The sequence below is a fragment of the Trichechus manatus genome, unplaced genomic scaffold (assembly GCF_000243295.1).
Source record: "Trichechus manatus latirostris isolate Lorelei unplaced genomic scaffold, TriManLat1.0 scaffold00130, whole genome shotgun sequence".
NCBI lineage: Eukaryota > Metazoa > Chordata > Mammalia > Sirenia > Trichechidae > Trichechus > Trichechus manatus.
The window spans coordinates 720,741-742,225 of record NW_004444066.1 but is presented as its reverse complement, the minus strand read 5'-3'; the positions used below and the strand labels follow the sequence as shown (position 1 = coordinate 742,225).

Genomic DNA, 21,485 nt, shown 5'->3' with positions numbered 1-21,485 from the left:
TTTGCACAGGTATTTCCCTCTGCTCAGGATTCTTCCCTCCACCTTCCCCTAGACACAGTTCAGATTTCCTCACAAACACCATTTCCTCAGGGAACCATTCCCGAACCCCCAGGAAAAGGTAGAGCCCTCCTTCCTGTTAAATGCTTTCACAATAATAGGTAACACACATACAGTGTTTATTATTAGGAGTTCTAAGCATTTCTGCTTAGTATTCAATTACCCCTCATGAGAACCCTATGAGGTAGAAATTATAATTATCTCCATTTTACGGGTGAAGAAACTGAGGCACAGAGAAGTTATATCACTTGCTCAAGGTCACCTAGCTAATAAGAGGCAAAGCCAGAATTTTAGCCCAGGAGTTGTGATCCCAGTAGCTTTGAAACATTCTGCTATTCCATAAGAAAATGTTATCTTTTTCCTTCCTGCACTTAACCAGTGTTTATAACAGTGTATTTGTATGACTATTTAACATCCGTTTCCCCACTAGACTGTAAGCTCTATAGGGGTAGAGACTGTTTCACCCCCAACAACAGGTGCTCAACAAGTATTTGTTAAATGGCTGAAAGTAGATTAGTCTTCTCCCTCTTCCTCACTCAGCACACCCAGTCAGCTACCTGGGCCTTTTCATATTCCTTCCTGGAGGAGGGTTTCCTAACCCTAGGAAGTTAAGGTATGTGCTTATCCTTGTCCTGAAATTGGGTGGAAAATTCAATGTGTCTGTACACACGCAAAATTTTCTAGAGCAAGGGCTGTGGTTTATGCTGTCATCAGATTCTCAAAGGGGCCCAAGAGATTAAGACCAGCTGAATTAGATATTCCCCAGCCCAGCTCATCCTCTCCCTGCCACCCTACCCTCAACACTAAACAGCCCACATCTAGTTTTGCTCCCCACAAGTCCATCTTGCATGCTTTGGTTATGGCAGTCTTTTCACAACGAAAGCCCGTGTCACACTCTTGCATAAAGCCAGCCAGAGGCTGTCTATTGTCCTTGGAACAAAGCCTAAACTGCTGGAAGTGGAGAGATTCTTGTAGGCCCTGTCTACTTCTCCTCCTGTGTCCTTAGTTGTTCCTCTTCCCCCCAACTCTACAGCCCAGCAGCACAGAATGCAGTTGTGTGCTCTGGGTTCCCAGCCTACACGGGGGGGTTTTTCCTGCCTATACTCATGCGTTGCCCTCTTCTTGGGATGCCAATCCTCTGTACCTAGAAATTCCTACTCCACCTTTAAGATTCAGTTAAACGTCTCTTTTGGGTTGGATGCCCCTCCTCCGTGTTCCCACAGGCTGTGCCTGTCCCTGACAATTGCACATAAAGCATCGAACTATAGTTGCTTGGTTACCGACTGTCTCTCTGACCCCTGCAAGCTTTGAGGGCTGCCGCCACGTCTTATTCGTCTTTTTATTCCCCTAGCTTAGCCCAAGGTACGGTACTTAATAAGGATTTGTTCAATAAGTAAATTAATTAATGAATAAACTAATGACAAACAGTGCCTGGTTCGTGGATCCTAAAAAAAAATGCGTGAAAAGAGTCAGTGAGCGGGCAACTGGAAGTTTGGGTCTAGAAAAGATGCAGACTAGGGCGTTCAGAGATGAATAAAACCCAGTTGCAGCGGTCAGACAAATCGCTTCAAGGAAGAAGTCTAAATAAAGGATTCCGAAGGAGTCATTCATATCATGGCTGGCCCAGGGGGCGGGGCCAGGTCAAATCCCTCCCATCCCCCCCTCCAATGGGAGATCTTGTTGACCTCTAAGCCTCCGCCCCTTTCGCCCGCCAGGACCGGAGCCGCCGCTCAAGGATAAAAGACTACATTTCCCGGAGTGCCGTGTGGCCGTGGCGAAGGAGGAGCCGGAAGTGGGGCGCGCGAGGTCTAAGGGCACGAGGGAAGTGGCGGGCGGGGACGGGGAGGGGGGCGTGCAGGTGAGCTGACGGGCTGGGGGTTGCCGGCATGGCCGAGGCCAGGAAGCGGCGGGAGCTGCTTCCCCTGATCTACCAGCATCTTTTACAAGCGGGCTATGTTCGCGCAGCGCGGGAAGTGAAGGAGCAGAGCGGCCAGGTGAGTGTGCGAGTGTCGTGTGCGAGGCCCACGTGCAGGATCCGGAGAGCAGCACCCGTGCCCCTTCCCGCAGGCGACATGACGGGTGCCCGGAGCCAGATTTTCCTGTTCTCAGGGGCGCGGGCCGGGGGAGCCCGAGTAGCTACAACCTCAACCCTCGCTGCAGCTCTCATTGTCTGTGGGCCTCAGTTTCCCCATCTGTGCAGTGGGCGGGCCGGGACCTGTGATCTGACGCTTAGGGCTTTTGTAATTCCCGCGCCCCTCACCTCTGCTCCCTTCCTGGAAGCAGCAGGTTAAAGTTTCTTAAGTCTCGGGCCACGTGGCCCCGCGCGGCACCCTGGGGCAAGTAGGTTGCCACGGGTTTGAGGGGCGGATTTCGACCAGCTCCGGGAGGGACCGCCAAGAGGAGGGCCCCCTTAGTTGAGCGGGGACTCAAACCTTTAGAGAGCCTCTGTACTGAGTCGGACAGCTTTGGGATTAGAATTTGTAGCGCAGTCTTTTCTACGTCATTCATTCAGCAACTGTTAATCAGGTGGTAGAATGGTAATCTCGGTTCTTCAGCCTTCTTGCGGAGTTTACAGTCTAGTAGAGGAGAGGGACATAAATCACAAAAGTAACTATAAACTTTACACTACATGAAGTGCCAAGGAGAGGCACAGGGTGCTAAAACAGTGTATGCCAGATTGTCCTTGTTACAAGAGATACCTGAGACTGCTTCCCTCAGGAAGTGACTGTTGATTTGAAATCCGAAGGAGGAAAGTGGATATTCCAGGCAGAGGTCCAAATACCCTGTGGTAGAAGGGAGCTTGTTTTTGTACATACTGGCCTCAGGAAAGGTCCTTGAGGCTGGAGCATGGAGGACCAGGGCAGTAGAGGTCCCCAAGGAGACAACAGAGGGAGGCAGGGGCTGGCCCAAGCAGGTCTTGTAGTTAGTTTGGTCTTAAGCCGAAAAAGCAGTGGGAAGCCACTGGAAGGTTTTAAACTGGTGATTGAGAGGGACTGATTAGTCAGTATCCCGGGCCTCCTGAAGAGATCAAAGGGTGATGGGCCCTGAGATGTTATCTATGTTTTTCCCAGCCCTCCCTGGGCTTTGGAGCACATGCCTAGGAAAATTGTCCTGCCCTCATGGAATCTACATTCAAGCAAATGACAAATATAAAAAGTAAGTTAGTGGTGCAGTGTGTCATGTGATGATAGGTGCTGGCTATAAAAATTAAGCAGCCAGGGGGATTAAGGAGTGTCAGGGGTACAATTGTAAATTGAGTAGTCTAGGAAGCCTCACTGAAAAGGTGACATTTTGGGCAGAGACATAAAGGAAATGATGGAGTGAGCTATGCAGTTAGCAGGAGAGAGAGCATTCCAGACCCTGCTGGGGGTGGAGTAGGGGATGGCCTGCCACGTTTAAGGGACAGTGAGGAGGCCTGTGTGTTTCGCTGGGAGCAGAGTGATGCTAATGCTTGATATTTCAGGTTTATGGAAAGTCTTCGTTATCTAGGGCTGCTGTAACAAATACCACAAGTGGGTGGCTTTAACAAACAGAAATTTATCATCTCACAGTTTAGGAGGCTAGAAGTCCGAATTCAGAGCGCCAGCTCTAGGAGAAGGCTTCCTCTTTCTGTTGGCTCTGGAGGAAGGTCTGTGTCTCTTTTGGGCTTCTGTCCTTCCCTCGATGATCTTCGTGTGTCTTGGCATCTATCTTGCCCCACCTCTGCTTCTTTCCCTTGCTTGTTTAATCACTTTTATATCTCAAAAGAGATCAATTTAAGACACACCATAGACTAGTCCTGCCTCATTAACTTAACAAAGACAGCCCATCCCAACTGGGATTATAACCACAGGCATAAAAGTTAGGATTTACAATACGTATTTTTGGGGGACACAATTCAAGCCATAACATGGAAGGAACCTGAAGTTTGAAAAGGTTAGCCCAGGGTTACCTAGCCAGGTAACAGAAGACCTTTGACTCAAACCCAGGCCTGCTTGACCCTGAAAGCACACTGTTGGCCTTACTGCCCTGCTCCCTGAGCTCTCTGCCCTCACCCCACATTGTTCACTCAGCTTCCTTGGGGTACCTGAAACTTGAGGTGCTTGGCATTTCCAGAGAGAGTCGGCCTCCTGTCCTCAGTTCCAAACGCCTGGATTCCACCTGGTGTTCTCTGCTTCCACCGAGACACTGACACCAGTTGGGCCCAGCCTCTTCCAGTGAAGCAGTAGACTTAGGTTGTGCCCCTGGAATGCCTTGGGTGTCTGGACTGTGGTTTGTACTGTCCTGGGGAGATCCATCAGCCAAACCTTTCAAGGCCTCTTGAAAGGTCAAGGGTGGAAAAAGCCCCATCTCATGGCCTCTGAGGGTGGAGAGTACCTGAGAGGCCAGAAGCTGGGTGAATGCTAGCCTGGAACATTCCAGCTCCAGCCTCTCAAAGATGCCTCTCACCAACATGTCTGAAAAGGTTTTACCTGGAATTGCTTGCCGTGATTGTTTCTGGATGGTTTTGGATGGACTGGTAGGGCTAAACAGGCATGTTTCCCAGAGCAAAAAGACCCCCTTCTCAGCCACCTATCTGTGCATGTCATGAGGTCAAGAATAGCTGGGCCCAGGGAAGGCCCTTCCTGTGCTGGGGGGTTAATTGCTGCCTCTCTTTATTTCTCTGCAGAAAAGTTTCCCAACTCAGCCGGTAACTCTTCTGGACATCTACACACACTGGCAACAGTGAGTCTGGTGGGGCTGGGGGTGGAGTAGGGACACCCCAAGCAATCAGCTTGTAATGAGCCAGGATGCTAACCTGGTCTAAGATGTGTCCCTAAGCCCACTGTGGACGTAGCCCCCTGGAAACCAGGTCACATGGATGGGTATTACTGGGCGGCATCTGGGTATGGTAGGGGACTTTGAGAGCTGTGGTCTCTTAAGGACAAAAACTTCTCAGCAGCTTGTCATTCATTTGATCAGCTTTTACTAAGCACCTACTGAATGCCAGGCCCTGTTCTAAGTATGGAGATACTGTGATGAGTGAGACAGACGTGGTCCCTTGTTTCCGGGAACTGACATTGTAGTCAGGGAGGTAAACATGAGTCAGAGAATGAAATATAAAATTACAGTGGTTGTAAGGATTACAAAAGGGAGTTATCTGGTGCCCAAACCACATACATGGGCCAGCCTGGCCTTGTATGGGGTTTGGGACGGGGTGGGGGGCTTCCCTGAAGTGACTTTTGACTTGAGAGCTAAAGGAAGTGGAGGAGTGAACTAGGCAGTAGGTGTGGAAAGGTGGGAAGGGTGCACTTGGCATTGGGAACTGCGGTGCCAATTGATGCCTGTGGCTGGGAGACTGTACAGGTAAGGCTGGGGGGCAGCAGGGCCCACCCCATACCAGGCCTGGCAATCCATGGTGAGGGGAGGCTTTACCTCAGGAGTAGCAGGGAGCCATGGAAGGGGAGGCAAGGTGGGATGTAATCAGACTGGCACTTCGGCTGCAGCAGGAAGAGACTGGTTGGGAACTGTGATGACATCCACGCAAGAGGCGGTGGGGCTTGACACAGGGATATGAGGGTGGAGAGAAGCGGACAGCGGATTCGAGCAATGTGAGGAGGTGAAACCAGAATCTGCGAGTGGGTTAGAGAGGAGGTGTCAGGTTGACTCCCTATTGTCTGGCTTGTGCACCTGAATGGAAGGTGGGTCTGTGCATGGAGCTGGAAGGGAACCCCGTTTGGAGGGAAAGATTAAAGGACATGCTGAGTTGAAGTACCTATGAAACATGAAAATTTTTTCAGGGAAGAAGAAATAATCCAAGGGTGTATCAACAGAGGAATAATTTGAGAATGAAGGAGGGGTTAATAAATATTCTCTCCCATGCACTGGCCTGACCACAGCTGACTAGGGATTGAAAGTCCTGTAGTCATGTCGCATGAAGAATGGGGGAGAATATTGAACTGTCTAGGATGGAAAAGAGATGGCAAAGGGGCAGGTGAGAGGGGTGAGGGACCAATGTCTGCACATCTTGGAGGACAAAGGGAGTAGTGCGTTCTCTGGGGCCCCAGCAGGCAAAGGTGGGACCCATATGTACCTGCTTTAGGAAAATAGGTTTCAGCTTCTAAATGCAAGCACTTGATCATCAAAGTGATCCAAAAATGAGGTAGGCTATAGTGGGAGTGGTGAGCCTGAGTCATCAGGGGTGTGTAAGCAAAGGTAAGAATATTGTAGAAGGTGTTCCATCCTCCAATGGAGAGCTAAAAACAAAAAAAACCCATTGCCATTGAGTCAGTTCCAACTCAGCAACCCTATAGGACAGAGTAGAACTGCCCCATAGGGTTTCCAAGGAGCGGCTGGTGGATTCAAACTGCTGACCTTTTGGTTAGCAGCCTAACACTTAACCATTGTGCCACCACGGCTCCAATGGAGAGTTAAGGTCATTGATAAACCTGCTAGCCCTCAGGGTCTTGGTTTTCTTCTGCTGCTAAGTAAAGCTCGGAGCACAGGGCATACCCGGCACTTCCTCTCTCTTGCCCTCTCTCACTCACAGCACTTCCTTCCTCAGAGAGATGCTTCAGCAAGCTGCACCTCACACCCGCTCCTGCCATTAGTCCCTTCTATGAGGGTGGGGTGCTGCGTGGGACGAGAACCTTACACCCACCAGAGGTGGCCTAACCTAGTAATCCCCGGCAAGGTTCAAACCCAGCAAAATGCCTTCTTGGCCTCCCTGGATTGTATCTGCATCTGCATGATGAAGATAGTAGTAATTATCTCACTGCCTTGTGAGAATTAAACAATCTGTATGAAGTATTTATTGAGCGCCTTGTACAAGCCAGGCACTGTTCTATAAGATGAGAATAGAGCTGAGAACAAACCAGAGAAAAATCCTTGCCCTTGTGGAACTTAACATTCTACTGGGTGAGGGGGAAGAAGCAGAATAAGTTGATACATGTAATAAATGAAACCTGTTTTTAGCAGAAAATTCCTGACAAGTGGCCTTCCTGGGGATGAGGTCCCAGGTAGCCTGTCATCCCAGACTGTGGCAAAGCAGTGGCTACTCCAGCCAGAAAACCTGGGGCAGATGGTGTTTCCCTTAGGTGGGAGTCAGGAGACTCAGTGATCCAGGACCTATCCCACTGATGTCCCAAACTTACTCTGACCCTGGACAAGTCACTTTGTCCTTCATTTTTGAGATGTGTGCTAGGCACTGAGGATAGAAAAGGTTCCTACTAGCCCTCCTCCTTCCCTCTCCAGGCCTCGCTGTGCAGTTGGGGAGTCTGGCAGAAAGTAACTAAAATAACATGAGATAAAAGTACTCTGAAGAAAATGAAAATGAAACAGGGTGCTGGGGTAGAGACTGACTTGGGGGAAGTGTGATCAGGGAGGGCCTCCGAGGAGCCTGTCGTGGGGGTGAGACCTGAAGGACAAGGACCTGGGCAGAGGCTTCCAGGAAGTGGTGCAGCAAGTCCTGAAGGAGGAAGGGGCCTGGCCCATAGTGCTTACTGACTTAGCTGCTGGTATTACAGTGAAACCTATGAGAGTCAGAACACGACGAGACTGCCTTGTTTTTCCAGGTCTCTAGGGCTGCTGTGAGTCGGAATCGACTCGACGGCAACAGGTTTGCTTTTGGTTTCTCTCTCCTTATAGTGGAAAATATGTGAGTTTTCCTTCTCTGACAGGTTTCCGCCTTACACAGCTTCTGGCTTTTGGTTGTATTGCCTGTATTATAGAACATTATCAACCATTCATGATTATTTTGAAGACTTGTAGAGGATTTTAAAAACACTTGATGAGATGAGTGGAAATGCAGAGTATGAAATTTTACCTACACTGTGTTTTCGTCACCGTTTGAACTCTCTGTGCTCGTTTCCTTTGGGGGTGGGAGGATGTGGGAAGGTCTTCCTTTTCAAATCCCCTGGAGTTGTCATGTCACCCAGTTGGTACAGCGAATCACCCTTGTCCCGCAGAACCTCAGAGGTCGGCCAGAAGCGGAAGGCAGAGGGTGATGCAGCACTGCAGGCCAAGAAGACCCGCGTGTCGGACCCCATTAGCAGCTCCGAGAGCTCAGAAGATGAGGAGGAGGCAGAAGCCGAGACCACCAATGCCAAGAAGAGTAAGAGCAGTGTGCTGGGTGCTGTTGGGGGACCTGGGCCTCCCGGTCAAGTCCCTATCATTGGTGCTTGGAGGAGCTCAGCCCAGGACCCTCCACCTTTTGGGGACATACTATGGGATGGGATTGAATTGTTCCGGGAGTGAGTCACCTGCAGCTTCTTCTTCAGTGAGCTCTGAGAGGACCGCGACCTTTTAGGGGAAGATTTGGAGGGCTTCTTGTTGTGTCTGTTTATTCCAGTATTTATTTGTGTGCTGGATGGGCATGGTGTTAGGGCTAGGGAGCCAGTGGTGTGCAGAAACAGATGGGCCCTGACAGTCTAGATTTGGTTACCTCCAGTCACCCCTGCCCACGGGGCCCAGGAGCTGCATTTTCACAAATCCCCATGTGTTTCTGATAAAGGCGGAAAGAATCATATTTTCAGAAGTACTGCTAGTGAAGAGGGCTGGCGGGCACCTCTTCTCTGGGGGCTGCTTTGACAGTCGCTGATCTTCCTGGTTTTCTGGAAGCGTACAAGTTAGCACCAGGCTGAACTGAACACTCGGATATCAGAGTTGGCAGGGGTAACTCGATGAAAGCCTTTACAGCCCCTTCTCCCTGCCCCTGATTCCCAGGGCCCCTTCTGCTTCACCCAAGAATGGTCATAACTCTAGAGCTGGTCTCTTCTCTGCATTGTGTTTTTATTTTTGTTTACACAGAAGATGATTTCTTAATTTTAAAATATATTTTTGGATTATAAACAAGTATAGAATTCATTGGAGTCCCTGGATGCTGCAAACTGAAAGATTGGCAGTTCAGATCCACCCAAAAGCACTTCAGAAGAAAGACCTGGTGATCTACTTCCAAAAAATCAGCCACTGACAACCTTATGGAGCACAGTTCTATTCTGGCACACTTGAGGTCGCCACGAGTCGGAATCGACTCACAGCAACTGGTAATAGAATTCATCATAGAATATTTAAAAAGGACTTTTTTAAAAGGCCAGGAAAAAATTACCCATATTCTTGCCACCTACAATTTGGCAAATTATTCTTCTAGTTTATTTTCCTGAGCATGTTTTCAAAGATATTTGAAATCGTACTGGACATACATTTTATATCTTGCCTAATATTTTTAAAGTATAAATGCAAAACAAGTGTAGGAACTTGGAGGAGTACAGAAGCACATAGAAGAAAAATTGAAGATTTCCTAATCTGCCCCACTCCCCTTTCATTCCCTAAATGCATCTCCTGGTGGGGAGCCTTTGCATCTATAGTAATAACCTATATCCATCTATCCATACATACATTTTAAACAAAAATTGTTAAATTTTATACTGACTGGCTGTTTAACATTAATCAATTTCTTAAACCTGTGATAATGGTATTGTAGTTACACTTTTTTGAACGGAGTCCTTCTCATTGAGAAAAACATACTGGAGGATTTGTGGGCAACATGATATGATGTCTGGCATTTTCTTCACAATAACACATATGGGGAGAGGCGGATGAGAGGGTAGATGAAATAAGATTGGCCATAAGTTGATAGTGGTGGAAGCGGTGTGGTTCAGTGTACTTTCTCTGTACTTATAAATGTGTTTAAATTTTTCCATAATTAAAAAAGAGAGAGAGAGATGGCGTTAAATACCAGGAAAAGAATTGGATCATGCAGTCTATCTCCATAATATCCTTCTTATTTAACAGCATACCTTTGACATCTTCCCCTCCTGAGATCTGAGGGGACAATACCCTTTTATAAAAGCACCGTGAATCTATACATCTCAGCATCTGACTGGGTCCAATTCTCATGGTTCAGCTACCTCTCCACTAAGAACCTGTTGAAATTCTGGGCAGCTCTCTGGACCTCGGACTAACTAACTGATCACTGCTTCTGGCTTTCTGAGTGACTTTCAGGGCTATGGTGTGGTGGCCTGTGTGAAAGGCACCCTCAGAGTTGTGTGGTGCCTTCATGGTAGTACATGGCGGGATCTTGAGCCAGTCCTTTTCTTCTTGGGGTCTCGATGCCTTGTGCCACAGGGGAGTTGGGAGTCCACCACGGATGTGAGCATTCACCCTGCCACTTTCCTGTCGCTCCTGGAAGACGTGGCTAATGCATCATAGAACTCCTTCCCATAAGTCTGGGCTCAGCCTCAGACCCTCGTCCCAGCACCAGGCAGCCAACATCAGTCACACTGTTACCAGTTGCCATCGAGTCATTTCTGACTCATGGCAACTCCATGTGTGTCAGAGCAGAACTGTGCTCCAGTAGATCACCAGGCCTTTCTTTCAAGGCACCTCTGGCGGACTTGAACCTCCAGCCTTTCGATTAGCAGCCAAGCATGTTAACTATTTGTACTACCCAGGGACTTTAATCAAACTGTTAGGTGATATGTAACCTATTGGCTGTTCTTAAGAGAAAAGAAATCTCACCTAGTTCATCCAGCAGGTGTTTGTGTCTTGCAGCCCCAAGATTAGTGTCTACCAACAACTCAGTCATGGGGACGGATTTGCCATCAAGCATGAAAGAACAAGCCAAGGTGAGTGGGACTGCCTTCCAAGCTGTGTCTGTGGGAGTTGAAATGCCTTGTAGGGGAAACCCCTTATGTCAGAGAAGGATAAAGTTGTGGGCAGTCTCCCGACCTGGATTCCAGTCTCAGTCTCTGTGTTACCAGCTGTGTGATCCTGGGTAAATCCCTTTGCCTCTCTGGGCCTGAGTTCCCTTCTACATAAGATGGGGAAGCTGCCTACTGCAATGGGCCACTGGCAAATTTAAAAAAACAAAAAACCAAGCCCCTTACCGTCAAGTCAATTCCAGCTCATAGCAACCCTATGGGACAGAGTAGAACTGCCCCATAGGGCTTCCAAGGCTGTAATCTTTACAGAAACAGACTGCCACATCTTTCTCTCACAGAGTGGCTGGTAGGTTCAAACTGTTGACCTTTCGGTTAGCAGCCAAATACTTAACCACGGTGCCACCAGAACTCCTTAATGTATAAAAGTAGTTAAGAAATAATGATAATACCCTCAACAAACTGCCACTTACCACTTAGCAAGTGTCCCAAGACCTGTAACTCAGTTCTCTCAACAACTCTGAGCCAAGGGACAATTTTTAGTATCACTTTAAAGATGAGGAAATAGACTCTGGGAGGCCGAGCAAATTGCCCCAACTCACATGGCCTGGCAGTGGTAGGTAGCACTGGTTTCAGACCCAGGCAGTCTGCACTCTTTACCCACCATGCCATACCCAGATGTGTATGTCACTATTGTTCTCTGTAGGCAAAGACCAAGAAAGCCAGCAAGATGATGAACTCCTTACCACACCCTGCCTCTGGGAAGACAGTGGCCCACCTCCTCTCTGGGAAATCACCCAAGAAGTTGGCAGTGCCCTTGGCAAATACCACCTTGGTCTCAGAGACTGAGGAGGAGGGCAGTGTCCCGGCTGTCAGAGCCACTGCCAAGCCTGGTGAGAAGCCCCTACCTCTATGAACCAAGTCCCCAGGGTTTGTTCTGGAGGGACAGGTCTAGGCACTGCTTTATTAAGCCCTGGAAAATTATGTAATTCAAAGGTTTATCTCTGACAGCGAGAACCCCATGCCTCAGGCCATTTCCCCATCCCCAGGATGAGGGAGGGACAGCTGCAGGGGCACCTCAGGCTTTGCCAAGGGAGTTTGAGCAGCCTGGGTGGGTGATTGGAGCAATTTTTGGTTTATTACCATCAGGTGGCTTCAGGGCAGGGCTTCGAACCAGCTCCGCCTGCTTTAGTCATGGCCAACGAAGCAAAACCAAATCACCCAATTTTTTAAAATGCAGGTGGAGTGGAATGGGAAAAATTATGGGTCAAAGCCCTGCTAGAAACTTAATCTCTAATCTCCCTCTTAGAAAGCAAGAGCAGTGTGCACGTTGCATAGCAGCTATATCTATTGACTGATTGAGATGGAAACGGTTGCCCTGCTCAGAGATGCCGGCAGACTGCGCCACTTTGAATGTGTGTCACTCTCCCCCGTCTTGGCAATAATACAGTCTCCCAAATCAGGCCCCTGAAAGGGCTCAGTACGCCTCTTCTGAGTCTCCCATTCCAGGGCTTCAGCTCATAATTTTTCCAATTTCACTTCACACAAATTTTAAAATTTTAAGCCTGTTCCGATTTTGCTTCGTTGGCCATGACTGAACCGGTTCGAAGCCCTGGTTCAGGGGCCACTGTGGAGGCTTAGGGTCTGAACAAGAGGCCTGGTGTTTGCCCTGCCCGCTTCAGTGGACCACAGTAGGGGGTGGAGATTTTATAAACCGTCAGATCCTGGTGCACATGTGTTGGGACCTATCATATGAGAGCCCACACCAGGGCTTCGGAGGTGTGGAGGAGATCAGGGATCATGGTGGTACCCACCTTGGATGTGGGACTTGGAGAAAGGATGAATCTGCAGCTCTGTACATGTGAGAAGTGAGCACTCAGCATCTGCCTTTGATTAGCAGTTGGCATGAGGGGGTGCTGGGGAGGGCCAGGTGAATGTGGAAAGGATGACCCACAGCTCTCTCCCTGTTCATGCCGCAGGGGTGGTGGACCAAGCCAACAGCTCCAGCGAGGACACCTCCAGCTCAAGTGACGAGACAGATGTGGAGGTAATTGCTACCCATCCTCAGGAGTTGCCCTTTTCAAACCTCTGATCCTCCCAGGACTGTGGCTGGGACTTCGAAGACCTGTGGGACCTGATTAATTCAGCAACTGTGTGGGGGGACTGGGAGCTGGAGTGGCTGAGGCTTGGGGAGGGGAGGGATGGGAGCAGGTGTTGCTTGTTGCCCTCTGAGTGGGAGAAAGTCTAGGGCTGTGGGAGAGAGATGCTGTCCTGCCTGAGAGACTAGGGAAGACTTCCTGGGAGGGGGCACTGGAGTAGGCCTTGGGAGCACAGTGGGATTCACCAGGAAGAGGTGGAGGGAACGGTGTTCCATCTGGGAAGAACTGCACAAGGAAAGGCCCCAAGGGCAGAGTGCTGTCATGTACAGTCAGGGGTAAGCTGGGTGAGGCTGCTGAGATGGATCTGGGCCCACTGGTGAATGCCAGGCCTAGGTACGTGGCCAGAGTTGGGCAGGACTCTTGGTGTGTGGCCTTGTTTCACTGCTGACCTGTGACCTGGGAGAGGTACTCACAGGTCATTCCTTATTTTGCACCTCCCAAGTGCCAGTTCTCAGGAATACAGTGTGAGCAAAATGAGTGGGTTACTGCTACCACAGGGAAGTGAGGGGGTCCCTCGGCCTTTTATCTGTAATGGTGATGGATGCTTTGGAGAGCAAATAGACAGCAACATGAGCCTGACATAGATGGATAGGTGTCAACAGGGGGAGAGATTGAGGGCTGGAAAGAGCATTGAGCGTTCCAGGCAGAAGGGATGACGTGCAGAGGGAGAGGCAAAGAGAGTTTGGTCCTTTCAAGGAGCGTATCTCCCTTGTTAACTAGGGGGGGAAATGCTACAGGATGAGGCCCAGAGATAGGCAAGGGCCAGATCTGATGCCTGACCATGGGGACCACCGTAAGTAGCTTGGGTTTTATTCCAGGAGCTGTGAGAAGCTGTTGAAGGATTTCAGGCACAGGGCCTAATTTATGTTTCAGAAAGATCTCTGGTTGCGGCCTGGATTGGAGAACCAAACCAAACCCACTGCTGTCTAGTTGGTTCTGACTCATAGCAACCCTATAGGACAGAGTAGAACTGCCCCATAGGGTTTCCAAGGCTGTAAATCTTTACAGGAGCAGACTGCCACATCTTTCTCCCACAGACCAGCTGGTGGATTTGAACCGCCGATCTTTCGGTTAGCAGCTGAGCGCTTAACCACTAAACCACCAGGGCTCCTTGATTGGAGGACAGTGCAGACTAAAAGCAGTGAGACCGTTTAGGGGTCTGTTGGAACACTACAGGCAAGAGGTCCTGGTGGCCAGGACTAGGGTGCCCCAGTTGCAAAAATGTTTTAGAGGGAGAACAGCAGGATTCCAGGATGGACTGATCTGGTGCCCAGGGTACTTCCCATCTCACCCAGTGACCCTGTGAAGATGGAGCCCTCACCCCGTCTGCTCCAGGCCTGGCTGTGGGCTGCTCCCCACATTCCATCCTCACCTTTAGACCCTAGATGCAGCCCGCCATAAGGACGCCTCTGGCTCCTATCACTCCAGGCCCTGCCAAGGGGAAGGAGGCCACTCCTGCCCCTGAGAAACCAGTAGCCAAACACACAGCCTCAGTGGGCCAGAGGCCAGTGCAAGGCTCCGACAGCTTTGCGGAAGATCGTGAGATTGAGGAAACCCAGGGTCAGGTGAGGGTAACTGAAGACGAGGTGGAGATAGGGACCGACTGCCTCGGAAATGCCAGGATTGTAGAAGTTACAAAAGAGCTAAAAGGGGCATATGAGTTTATCTAGAAACTGAGGCTGAGAAGAAAGGCATTTACCCAAGGCAGCTCAGCAAGCCAGTGGCAGGACTGGACTGCTGGCCCTCAGGCCTGTGCCCCACAGCTGCTTGACACCAACCATGACCAGCTGCTTTAATGTTTAAGGGGCAGACAAAGATAAGCTGTCCTGGTTGAAGAAGGCTGCCCCTCTGCACTGGACCCTATGTGTGCCGTGTGGGAGAGGAGCTAGTGGTTGAGAATTCTGCTCCCAACACCAGACAGACATGGGTCCAAACCATGGCTCTGCCCCTTAGTTTCGATCTTGAGTGATTTAACCTCTCTGAGCTTCTTGCCCTTTTCTGGCAAATGGGTATAAAGATCATATTTGTCTCAGAGAGTTGTTTGAAAATTAAATGATGTGGGGACGGGGCTTTGTAAACTGTGAAGCACCTTATACACTAAGAGGTAAAAGTTATTATTCACTGTCTACTCCCATCCTCTTGTTCTAGGCAAAACCCTTGGCAAAAACCCGTCCTGCCAGAGCCCCGCCAGTCCTTTCCAAGGAGTCTCCAGGGAGAAGGGCAGCCCCAGCCCCTGGGAAGGTGGGAGATGTGACAGCCCAAGTTAGAGGAGGCCCCTTAGCCCCAGCCAGCAGGGCTAAGAAGCCTGAAGAGGAGTCAGAGAGCAGTGAGGAGGAGTCTGAGAGTGAGGAGGAGGCCCCTGTGGAGACCCCCAGCCAGGTAGGTCCTGAGGAAGGCTGCCCGTCAGGGGCCCCTGTGGTCCCCCAGCAACCTGGGAGTGCTCCCACCAGAGAAGACTCAGCCTGGAGTTTTAAAAGGAGGAGGGGAGAGAGATGAAGCTGAGAAGCAGGGGCACCTGGGCTAGCTTGTTCAGCCTCCTGTGGAAATTGCCTGTCTTGCCCAAGCAGCACCCTGGAATGGCTGCTTCCCAGAGGATGCATCCTGCGTCCAACTCTGTCAGTACTTCTCCCATTTGCCTCCGCTTTCCTGTCTAAAATGGACTGGTGACCTCATCCCAGCTAGTCCTGTCTTGAAGGGTCTTTAGAAGTTGTTTTAATTTCTGGTCCTCTGGCCTTCGGGCCAAAGCAGACCTAGAGCAGGCAGGGAATCCAATTACCTTATGTCTGCTGGGACCTACCCACATGCCTCCAGGGCTGCAGCCCCCAAGGCAAGGCCAGAGGGGCTGGAAAGCCATTGGAACCAGAGAACAGGGAGGAGGAAGAATGGGACTGCAGTGGGTAAAAGGCAGCCCTGTGTTGACCACGGTGAGGCCTGACAGGGAAGGAGTGCCGACCCATATCCAGGCCTGGGGCAGGACAAAATGCAGAGTGGTCAGAGGCCTTACTGAGAAGGAGGCATTTGAGTAAAGACCTGAAGAAGAGGGAGGGAACATGTGGACATGTGGAGGAAGGTCATTGCAGGCAGAGACAACAGCAAGTGCAAAGGCCTTGGGGTGGGAGCGACAAATCAGAGCGTGCAGGCCCTATCCACAGAGGGCAGCTGCTTCTCGGCTCAGGTCAGTTTTGCTGTGCCCAAGGGCTGCCCAGTGTTGTGAAGTCTTTATTTTTCGGGAGCCAGTATGTAAACTTTTATATAAAATTTACTTTCTCCATGTTAGCTCAAAAAAACTGAGGTGCAAGCTAAATACAGTATGTTTGGAATAGTCTGCATCCTCTGCACAGGAGGTTTCTAAGAGGGGAAGTGATCAGAGCTGCTGATACTCTGTGGTAATCAGCCCAGGGCTGAGTAGCCATGACCCTTCTAGGGAAGACAGGGTCTGCAGCTGCCCTGCCAAAGCCCCAAGGTCAGGAGCAGAGCCTGAGAGCAGCAAGGAGTCAGTGAGTGGATTAGTGAGGAGGCCCGGGCCATGGGGTTGAAGACCAGCTTCCAGGGTCCTCCTGCCCTCTGTGCAGAAAGCCCAGCGAGGGCCTCACTCTGCACCTGCTTTTCAGACTGCCCCTCCCTTTGTCACATCCAGAGTTCCTCCCTCTGAGCCTTTGCACCCTTCCTTTCTCCTCTAAGCTCAGTCAGCTATGCCCTGGGGGCCGGCGCTGAGGCTCCAGTAGTGGGTTGGCCAGTTGCAGTGCCCATGCTCACAGAGCTCCCAGCTGGTGGGGAGATGGGCTGTAACAACCGTGTGCTGGGTGGCTGAGGGGACCAGCCAGGGAGGACTGCATGAAGAAGTGGTGTCTGTACTGAAACCCGGGAGATGAGGAGGCAGCAGCCAGGTGAAACTGGGGTGGGGATGAGGGTGTGAAGGCCCTAGAAGTGAGGGAGTGTGAAGCTATTTGATTCTGAGGAACCAGGCCAGTTGGCTGGAGCACTGGTCAGGATGGGGGGTAGGAGTGAGATGAGGCCAGAGAGGGAGGCGGGGGGGTCTTGGGAAGGCATCACCAGAGGGTTTTCAGAAGGGGGAGAACAAACTGCCCTTTCTCTTTACTAGGTGAAGGCCTCAGGGAAAATTTTACAGGTCGGAGCTGCCTCAGCCCCTGCCAAGGGCCCCCCTGGGAAAGGGGCTGCCACAGCACCCCCTGTAAAGGCTGGAGCCACCCAGGCCAAGGCAGGGAAGCCAGAGCAGCCCTCAGAGAGCAGCAGTGAGGAGGAGTCGGACAGTGAGGAGGAGACACCTGCAACCATGGCCCCACTGCAGGTGAGGAGACCCCCTGCAGCCAGGGCCCCTCCCCAGAAGGCCTTCTGAGGACTTGTTGTTCCACTCTGTGCAGGCCCCAGCCCCTTACCCCCGTCTCTGTGTGGCTCCTTCTCTGGTCTCTTCTGTGGCTGTGCTCATCCACCCTTTGGTGATTCTGTCCCTCTCCAGGTGAAGCCCCCTGGGAAAGCCCCCCAGGTCAGAGCTGCCTCAGCCCCTGCCAAGGGGTCCCCTGTTAAAGGGGCTGCCCCTGCACCCCCTGGGAAGACAGGGCCTGTAGCCACTCAGACAGGAAAGCCGGAGGAGGACTCGGAGAGCAGCAGCGAAGAGGAGTCGGATAGTGGGGAGCAGACACCTGCAGCCAAGAACCTAACTGTGAGCGTGGCTCAGGTGAGGCTGGAGAACACCCTACGTGGCCCTGTGCCCTGCCTAGAAAGGCCTCCTGTGGGCTTGTCATTCCCTGTCATACCTCGAGCCCTGTGAGGCTGCATTTGCCCTCCTCACCACCTGCGTCTTCGCACACATTCCCTCTGGGGACCTCCTCGCCTGATGCTGTCCTTTGTTAATCCCAGGCAAAACCCTCTGGGAAAATGCCCCAGGTCAGACCCACCTCAGTCCTGGGCACGGGGCCTTCAGGGAAAGGGGCCGTCCTCACACCCCCTGGGAAGGCAGCACCCGTAGCACCCCAGGCCGAGGTGGGGAAGACAGAGGAGGACTCAGAGAGCAGCAGCGAGGAGGAGTCGGACAGTGAAGGGGAGGCACCGGCAGCTGTGACCCCGGTCCAGGTGAGGCCCGCCCTGGAAGGCTGCCTGCAGGCTCGCCTGTCTCCAGTGCCGGGAGGCCTGCGCTCTGCCCTGGCCCTCTCTTCACACTGCAGTTCTCGTTGCCTTAGTCTCATGTTTCTCTGCATGTCCCCACTCTGGGCTCCCTCCCCTGATCCTGAGTCTCCTACTCCAGGCAAAGCTCTCGGGGAAAACTGTCCAGGTCAAGCCTGCCTCGGGTCCCACCAAAGGGCCCTTGGGAAAAGGGGCTACCTCAGCACCTCCTCAGAAGGCAGGGCCTGTAGTTACCCAGGTCAAGGCTGAGAGACCCAAGGAAGACTCAGAGAGCAGTGAGGAGTCTGAGAGTGAGGAGGAGGCACCAGCAGCCATGACTTCAGCTCAGGTGAGGCCTCGGCTGGACGCTGAACTGCCCCCGCCCTGTCAACTCGGCAGGGCACTATGCTGCTCTTCAGTCAGACCTTGGGTTCTGGGCTTATGGGGAGGGACAGGAGTGGGGCTCCCTGCTAGAATAGGTAGGGACTCTGAATCCAGGATCCTTCTCCAGCCTCTGTCTTCTGTGTCCCCTCAGACAAAACCAGCCATAAAAATTCCCCAGACCAAGGCCTCTCCAAGGAAAAGCACCCCCATCACCCCCACCTCTGCCAAGCTCCCCCCAGTGCAAGTGGGCACCCCAGCCCCCTGGAAAGCAGGCACAGTAACTTCTCCAGCCTGCACAGCATCCCCAGCTATGGCCAGGGGTGCCCAGAGGTCAGAGAAGGAGTCTTCAAGCAGCGAGGGGTCAGAGAGTGAGGAGGAGGAGACAGTTCCTGCGGCAACAGTGGAACAGGTGAGGCTTTCTGTTTGCTTGGCTGCCCTCACGGCTGGTCCCCCGTGGCCCTTTGTGCTCCTGTGAGACACCTCTCTTCCTCTTGTCATTCCAGGCAAAGTCTGTGGGGAAAAGCCTCCATGGAAAAGCTGCCTCGGCCCCTGCCAAGGCACCCTCAGTGCCTGGGACCACCCCAGTACTCCCTGGGAAGGCTGGGCTTGCAGCCGCCCAGGTCAAAACTGAGATGTATGAAGACTCGGACAGCAGTGAGGAGGAATCAGACAGTGAGGAGACACCTGTGGCCGTGAGTCCAGCACAGGTGAAGCCTAGCAGGAGACTCCCATCCCTCCCACGTCTGTGCCCGGGCAGGGCTGAGGATGGGCTTGTCTGAGTCTGCTTTTGCCTCTGGGAGTACAGAAGCTAAAGCTCAGGGGCAGCCTCAACTCAGCCTCATTCCCCGCTTCTCACTCTCACTCTCTGCCCGTTAGAGCTCCAGGATCTCCTTTGTGGCCTTTTAAGCTCCACTGAGGTTCCCTATGCCTTCCACAAGCTATATTGTACTCTCCGGGTCTGGGGCTCCCGTGGCCCGGCCCGCAGAGCTCCCAGCCTAAATCAGGGGGACATGGACACGTACACAGGCTATTCCAGCATGGTATGAGAAGGGTGAGGAAAGAGAGTGTGTACCTGGGCTAGCAGAGCATGGCAGGTGATATCATCTAGAGGGTTTTCAGGAGGGAAGGCCTCTTGGACGAAATGGCATCTAAACTGGGCTGGAAGAGCTGGCCGGGTGGAGTGGAAGTGTAGAATGTTCCAGGCACAGAAACCAGCCTATGCAAAGGTCAGGGGCTGGGAAGGTGCCTGGCTCAGGTGAGTTGCCACAAGCAGCACATTATGGTAGGATCACTGGGGGAAATGGTGAAGTAGCAAGGAACGGCAAGAGGTTTAGAGCCAGACCACCTGGGTTCAAGTCCCAGCTCCATGTCCTAGCTGGTCTCAGGTAAGTGATACAATCCATTGTTGCCTCGTTTGCTCTTCTATAAAATGGAAATCGATCCTCACAGTGTTGGGAGAGAATTTAAGGAGCTCTGCCCTCTTCCAGCAAGCTCTGTCACCGTGAGGTGAGCCAGGCCAGTGTGGAACAGAATCGAGAGTCAGATCTCCCAGCCTGGAAGAGATGGGAGAGGTGGGGATAGCTCCCTCTCTGCACTCACCCACCCACAGTTTATTTTTTGTCACTTTTTTTTTTTTTTTTTTTTTTTTTCAGTAACCGCTCAGAAATTAGTCATTTTTCTTCTGTACCAGAGCACATATTTCTAGCGGAATTTTTTGTCCCCCTCACTGTTGGCTCGTGTGCTCCACGGTCCTAGTATTGCTCTACTAAAGTTTTAAACTATGCCTGCGCCCCTTCCTGAGACGCTACAGGCTCCTCTTCCCTTTCTTTAAGCCATAGACATGTTCCAGACCCCAAGGCTTATTTTCATTTTACAGAGCATTTAAATATTTGTCTTTCCCTCTGAGTCTCCCACCTGTACTATGAGGAGGATGATTCATTTGCTTTGGTGTCTGGGGGAGGAAATTAGAGCCCAGAGGGTTGTTTGGCAACTTGCTCCAACTCAGCCAGCCAGTGAGGGTCAAAGTTGGGCCTGTGCCCCCAGGTGCCTGCCTTTGCCTTTCCCACTTCCTTCTGCCGTATCTTGGCCAAAACTTCCTCTAGCCAGGGAGATGATTATGCGTTTGGGCCTTACTTTCTCTCAGGGTGAAAAGTAGAGCTGCTGATCCCTCTCTAGGGGCCTAGCTTTTTAGCCAGATGCCCCCTCAGAAGAGGTGCCTTTCCTAGCTTCAAGAGGCTGGAAGAGCCTCTACTAAAACAGGCTGGACTGATAGGAGGAGTCTTGTTGACCACCTTCTTTTCTTTGCCTTCATCTGTAAAATAAGGATAGTAACTATGCTTCTGTTGTGGGGTTATTATGTGGATTAAATGAGATAATACTTTCATGGCCTCATCCTCAGTGTGGTTGTAACCACTAACTGGGTCCCACACTGTGCTCAGCATTGCCAGGGTCAGAAGCAAGTCAGATGGGGCCAGTGATCTACTCAGGGATACCCAGCCAGCTCAAAGTAAACCATCATTTAGGAATTGAGGTTCAAAGCAAGCGAATTTTTAAAAAGTAGCAAAGACTAAGGATTAGTGTGCCAGAGAGTCAGGAGAGAGATTATTCAGGATATAAATACCATAGGAAGATAGCCCTAGTGTGAGAAGGGCATGAGAGATGCTTAGTTAGTGTTTGGTGAATGACTGAATGAACGTTGGAGTGCCGTCTGGGCCTGACTTTGTGTTGTGTGTTGATCGTACATCCTGTGACTTAAACTTCCTCATTAGTCCTAGTGGCTTTGTAGATTCCTTAGAAATTTCTGCATATAGATCATGTTGTCTGTGATAAAAAGACAGTTTGACCTTTTCCTTTCCCCTTTGGGTCTCTCTTACTTTTTATTTTTCTTTTGCCTTACTGTCCTGGCTAGAACCTCTGGTACAGTGTTGAATGGTATTGGTGACAGTGACATCCTTGCCTTGTTTCTGATCTTAAGTGGGAAGCATTCAGTCTTTCACCATTAAGTGTGATGTTAGCTGTAACTTTTCATAGATGCCTTTATCAGGTGGAGGAAGTTCCCTTCTGTTCCTAGTTTGTTGAGCGTTCTTATCATATGAATGGGGGTTGGATTTTGTCAAATGCTTTTTCTGTGTCTATCAAGATGATCATA

General features: G+C 51.1%; 1 protein-coding gene across 1 annotated transcript in view; it reads left to right on the top strand.

Annotated features, from left to right (window-relative positions):
• Positions 1–1,925: 1,925 nt before the first annotated feature.
• TCOF1 (treacle ribosome biogenesis factor 1) overlaps positions 1,926–21,485 on the top strand; it is a 40,262-nt gene continuing 20,702 nt past the window's right edge. The window contains exons 1-13 of the mRNA XM_023739147.1: positions 1,926–2,051; positions 4,706–4,761; positions 7,983–8,128; positions 10,567–10,640; positions 11,380–11,566; positions 12,653–12,720; positions 14,981–15,211; positions 16,935–17,141; positions 17,310–17,528; positions 17,711–17,923; positions 18,096–18,302; positions 18,489–18,746; positions 18,841–19,044. Coding sequence (XP_023594915.1) covers positions 1,944–2,051; positions 4,706–4,761; positions 7,983–8,128; positions 10,567–10,640; positions 11,380–11,566; positions 12,653–12,720; positions 14,981–15,211; positions 16,935–17,141; positions 17,310–17,528; positions 17,711–17,923; positions 18,096–18,302; positions 18,489–18,746; positions 18,841–19,044 — 2,178 coding nt within the window. The 5' untranslated portion in view covers positions 1,926–1,943. The remainder of the gene's footprint in view (positions 2,052–4,705; positions 4,762–7,982; positions 8,129–10,566; positions 10,641–11,379; positions 11,567–12,652; positions 12,721–14,980; positions 15,212–16,934; positions 17,142–17,309; positions 17,529–17,710; positions 17,924–18,095; positions 18,303–18,488; positions 18,747–18,840; positions 19,045–21,485) is intronic.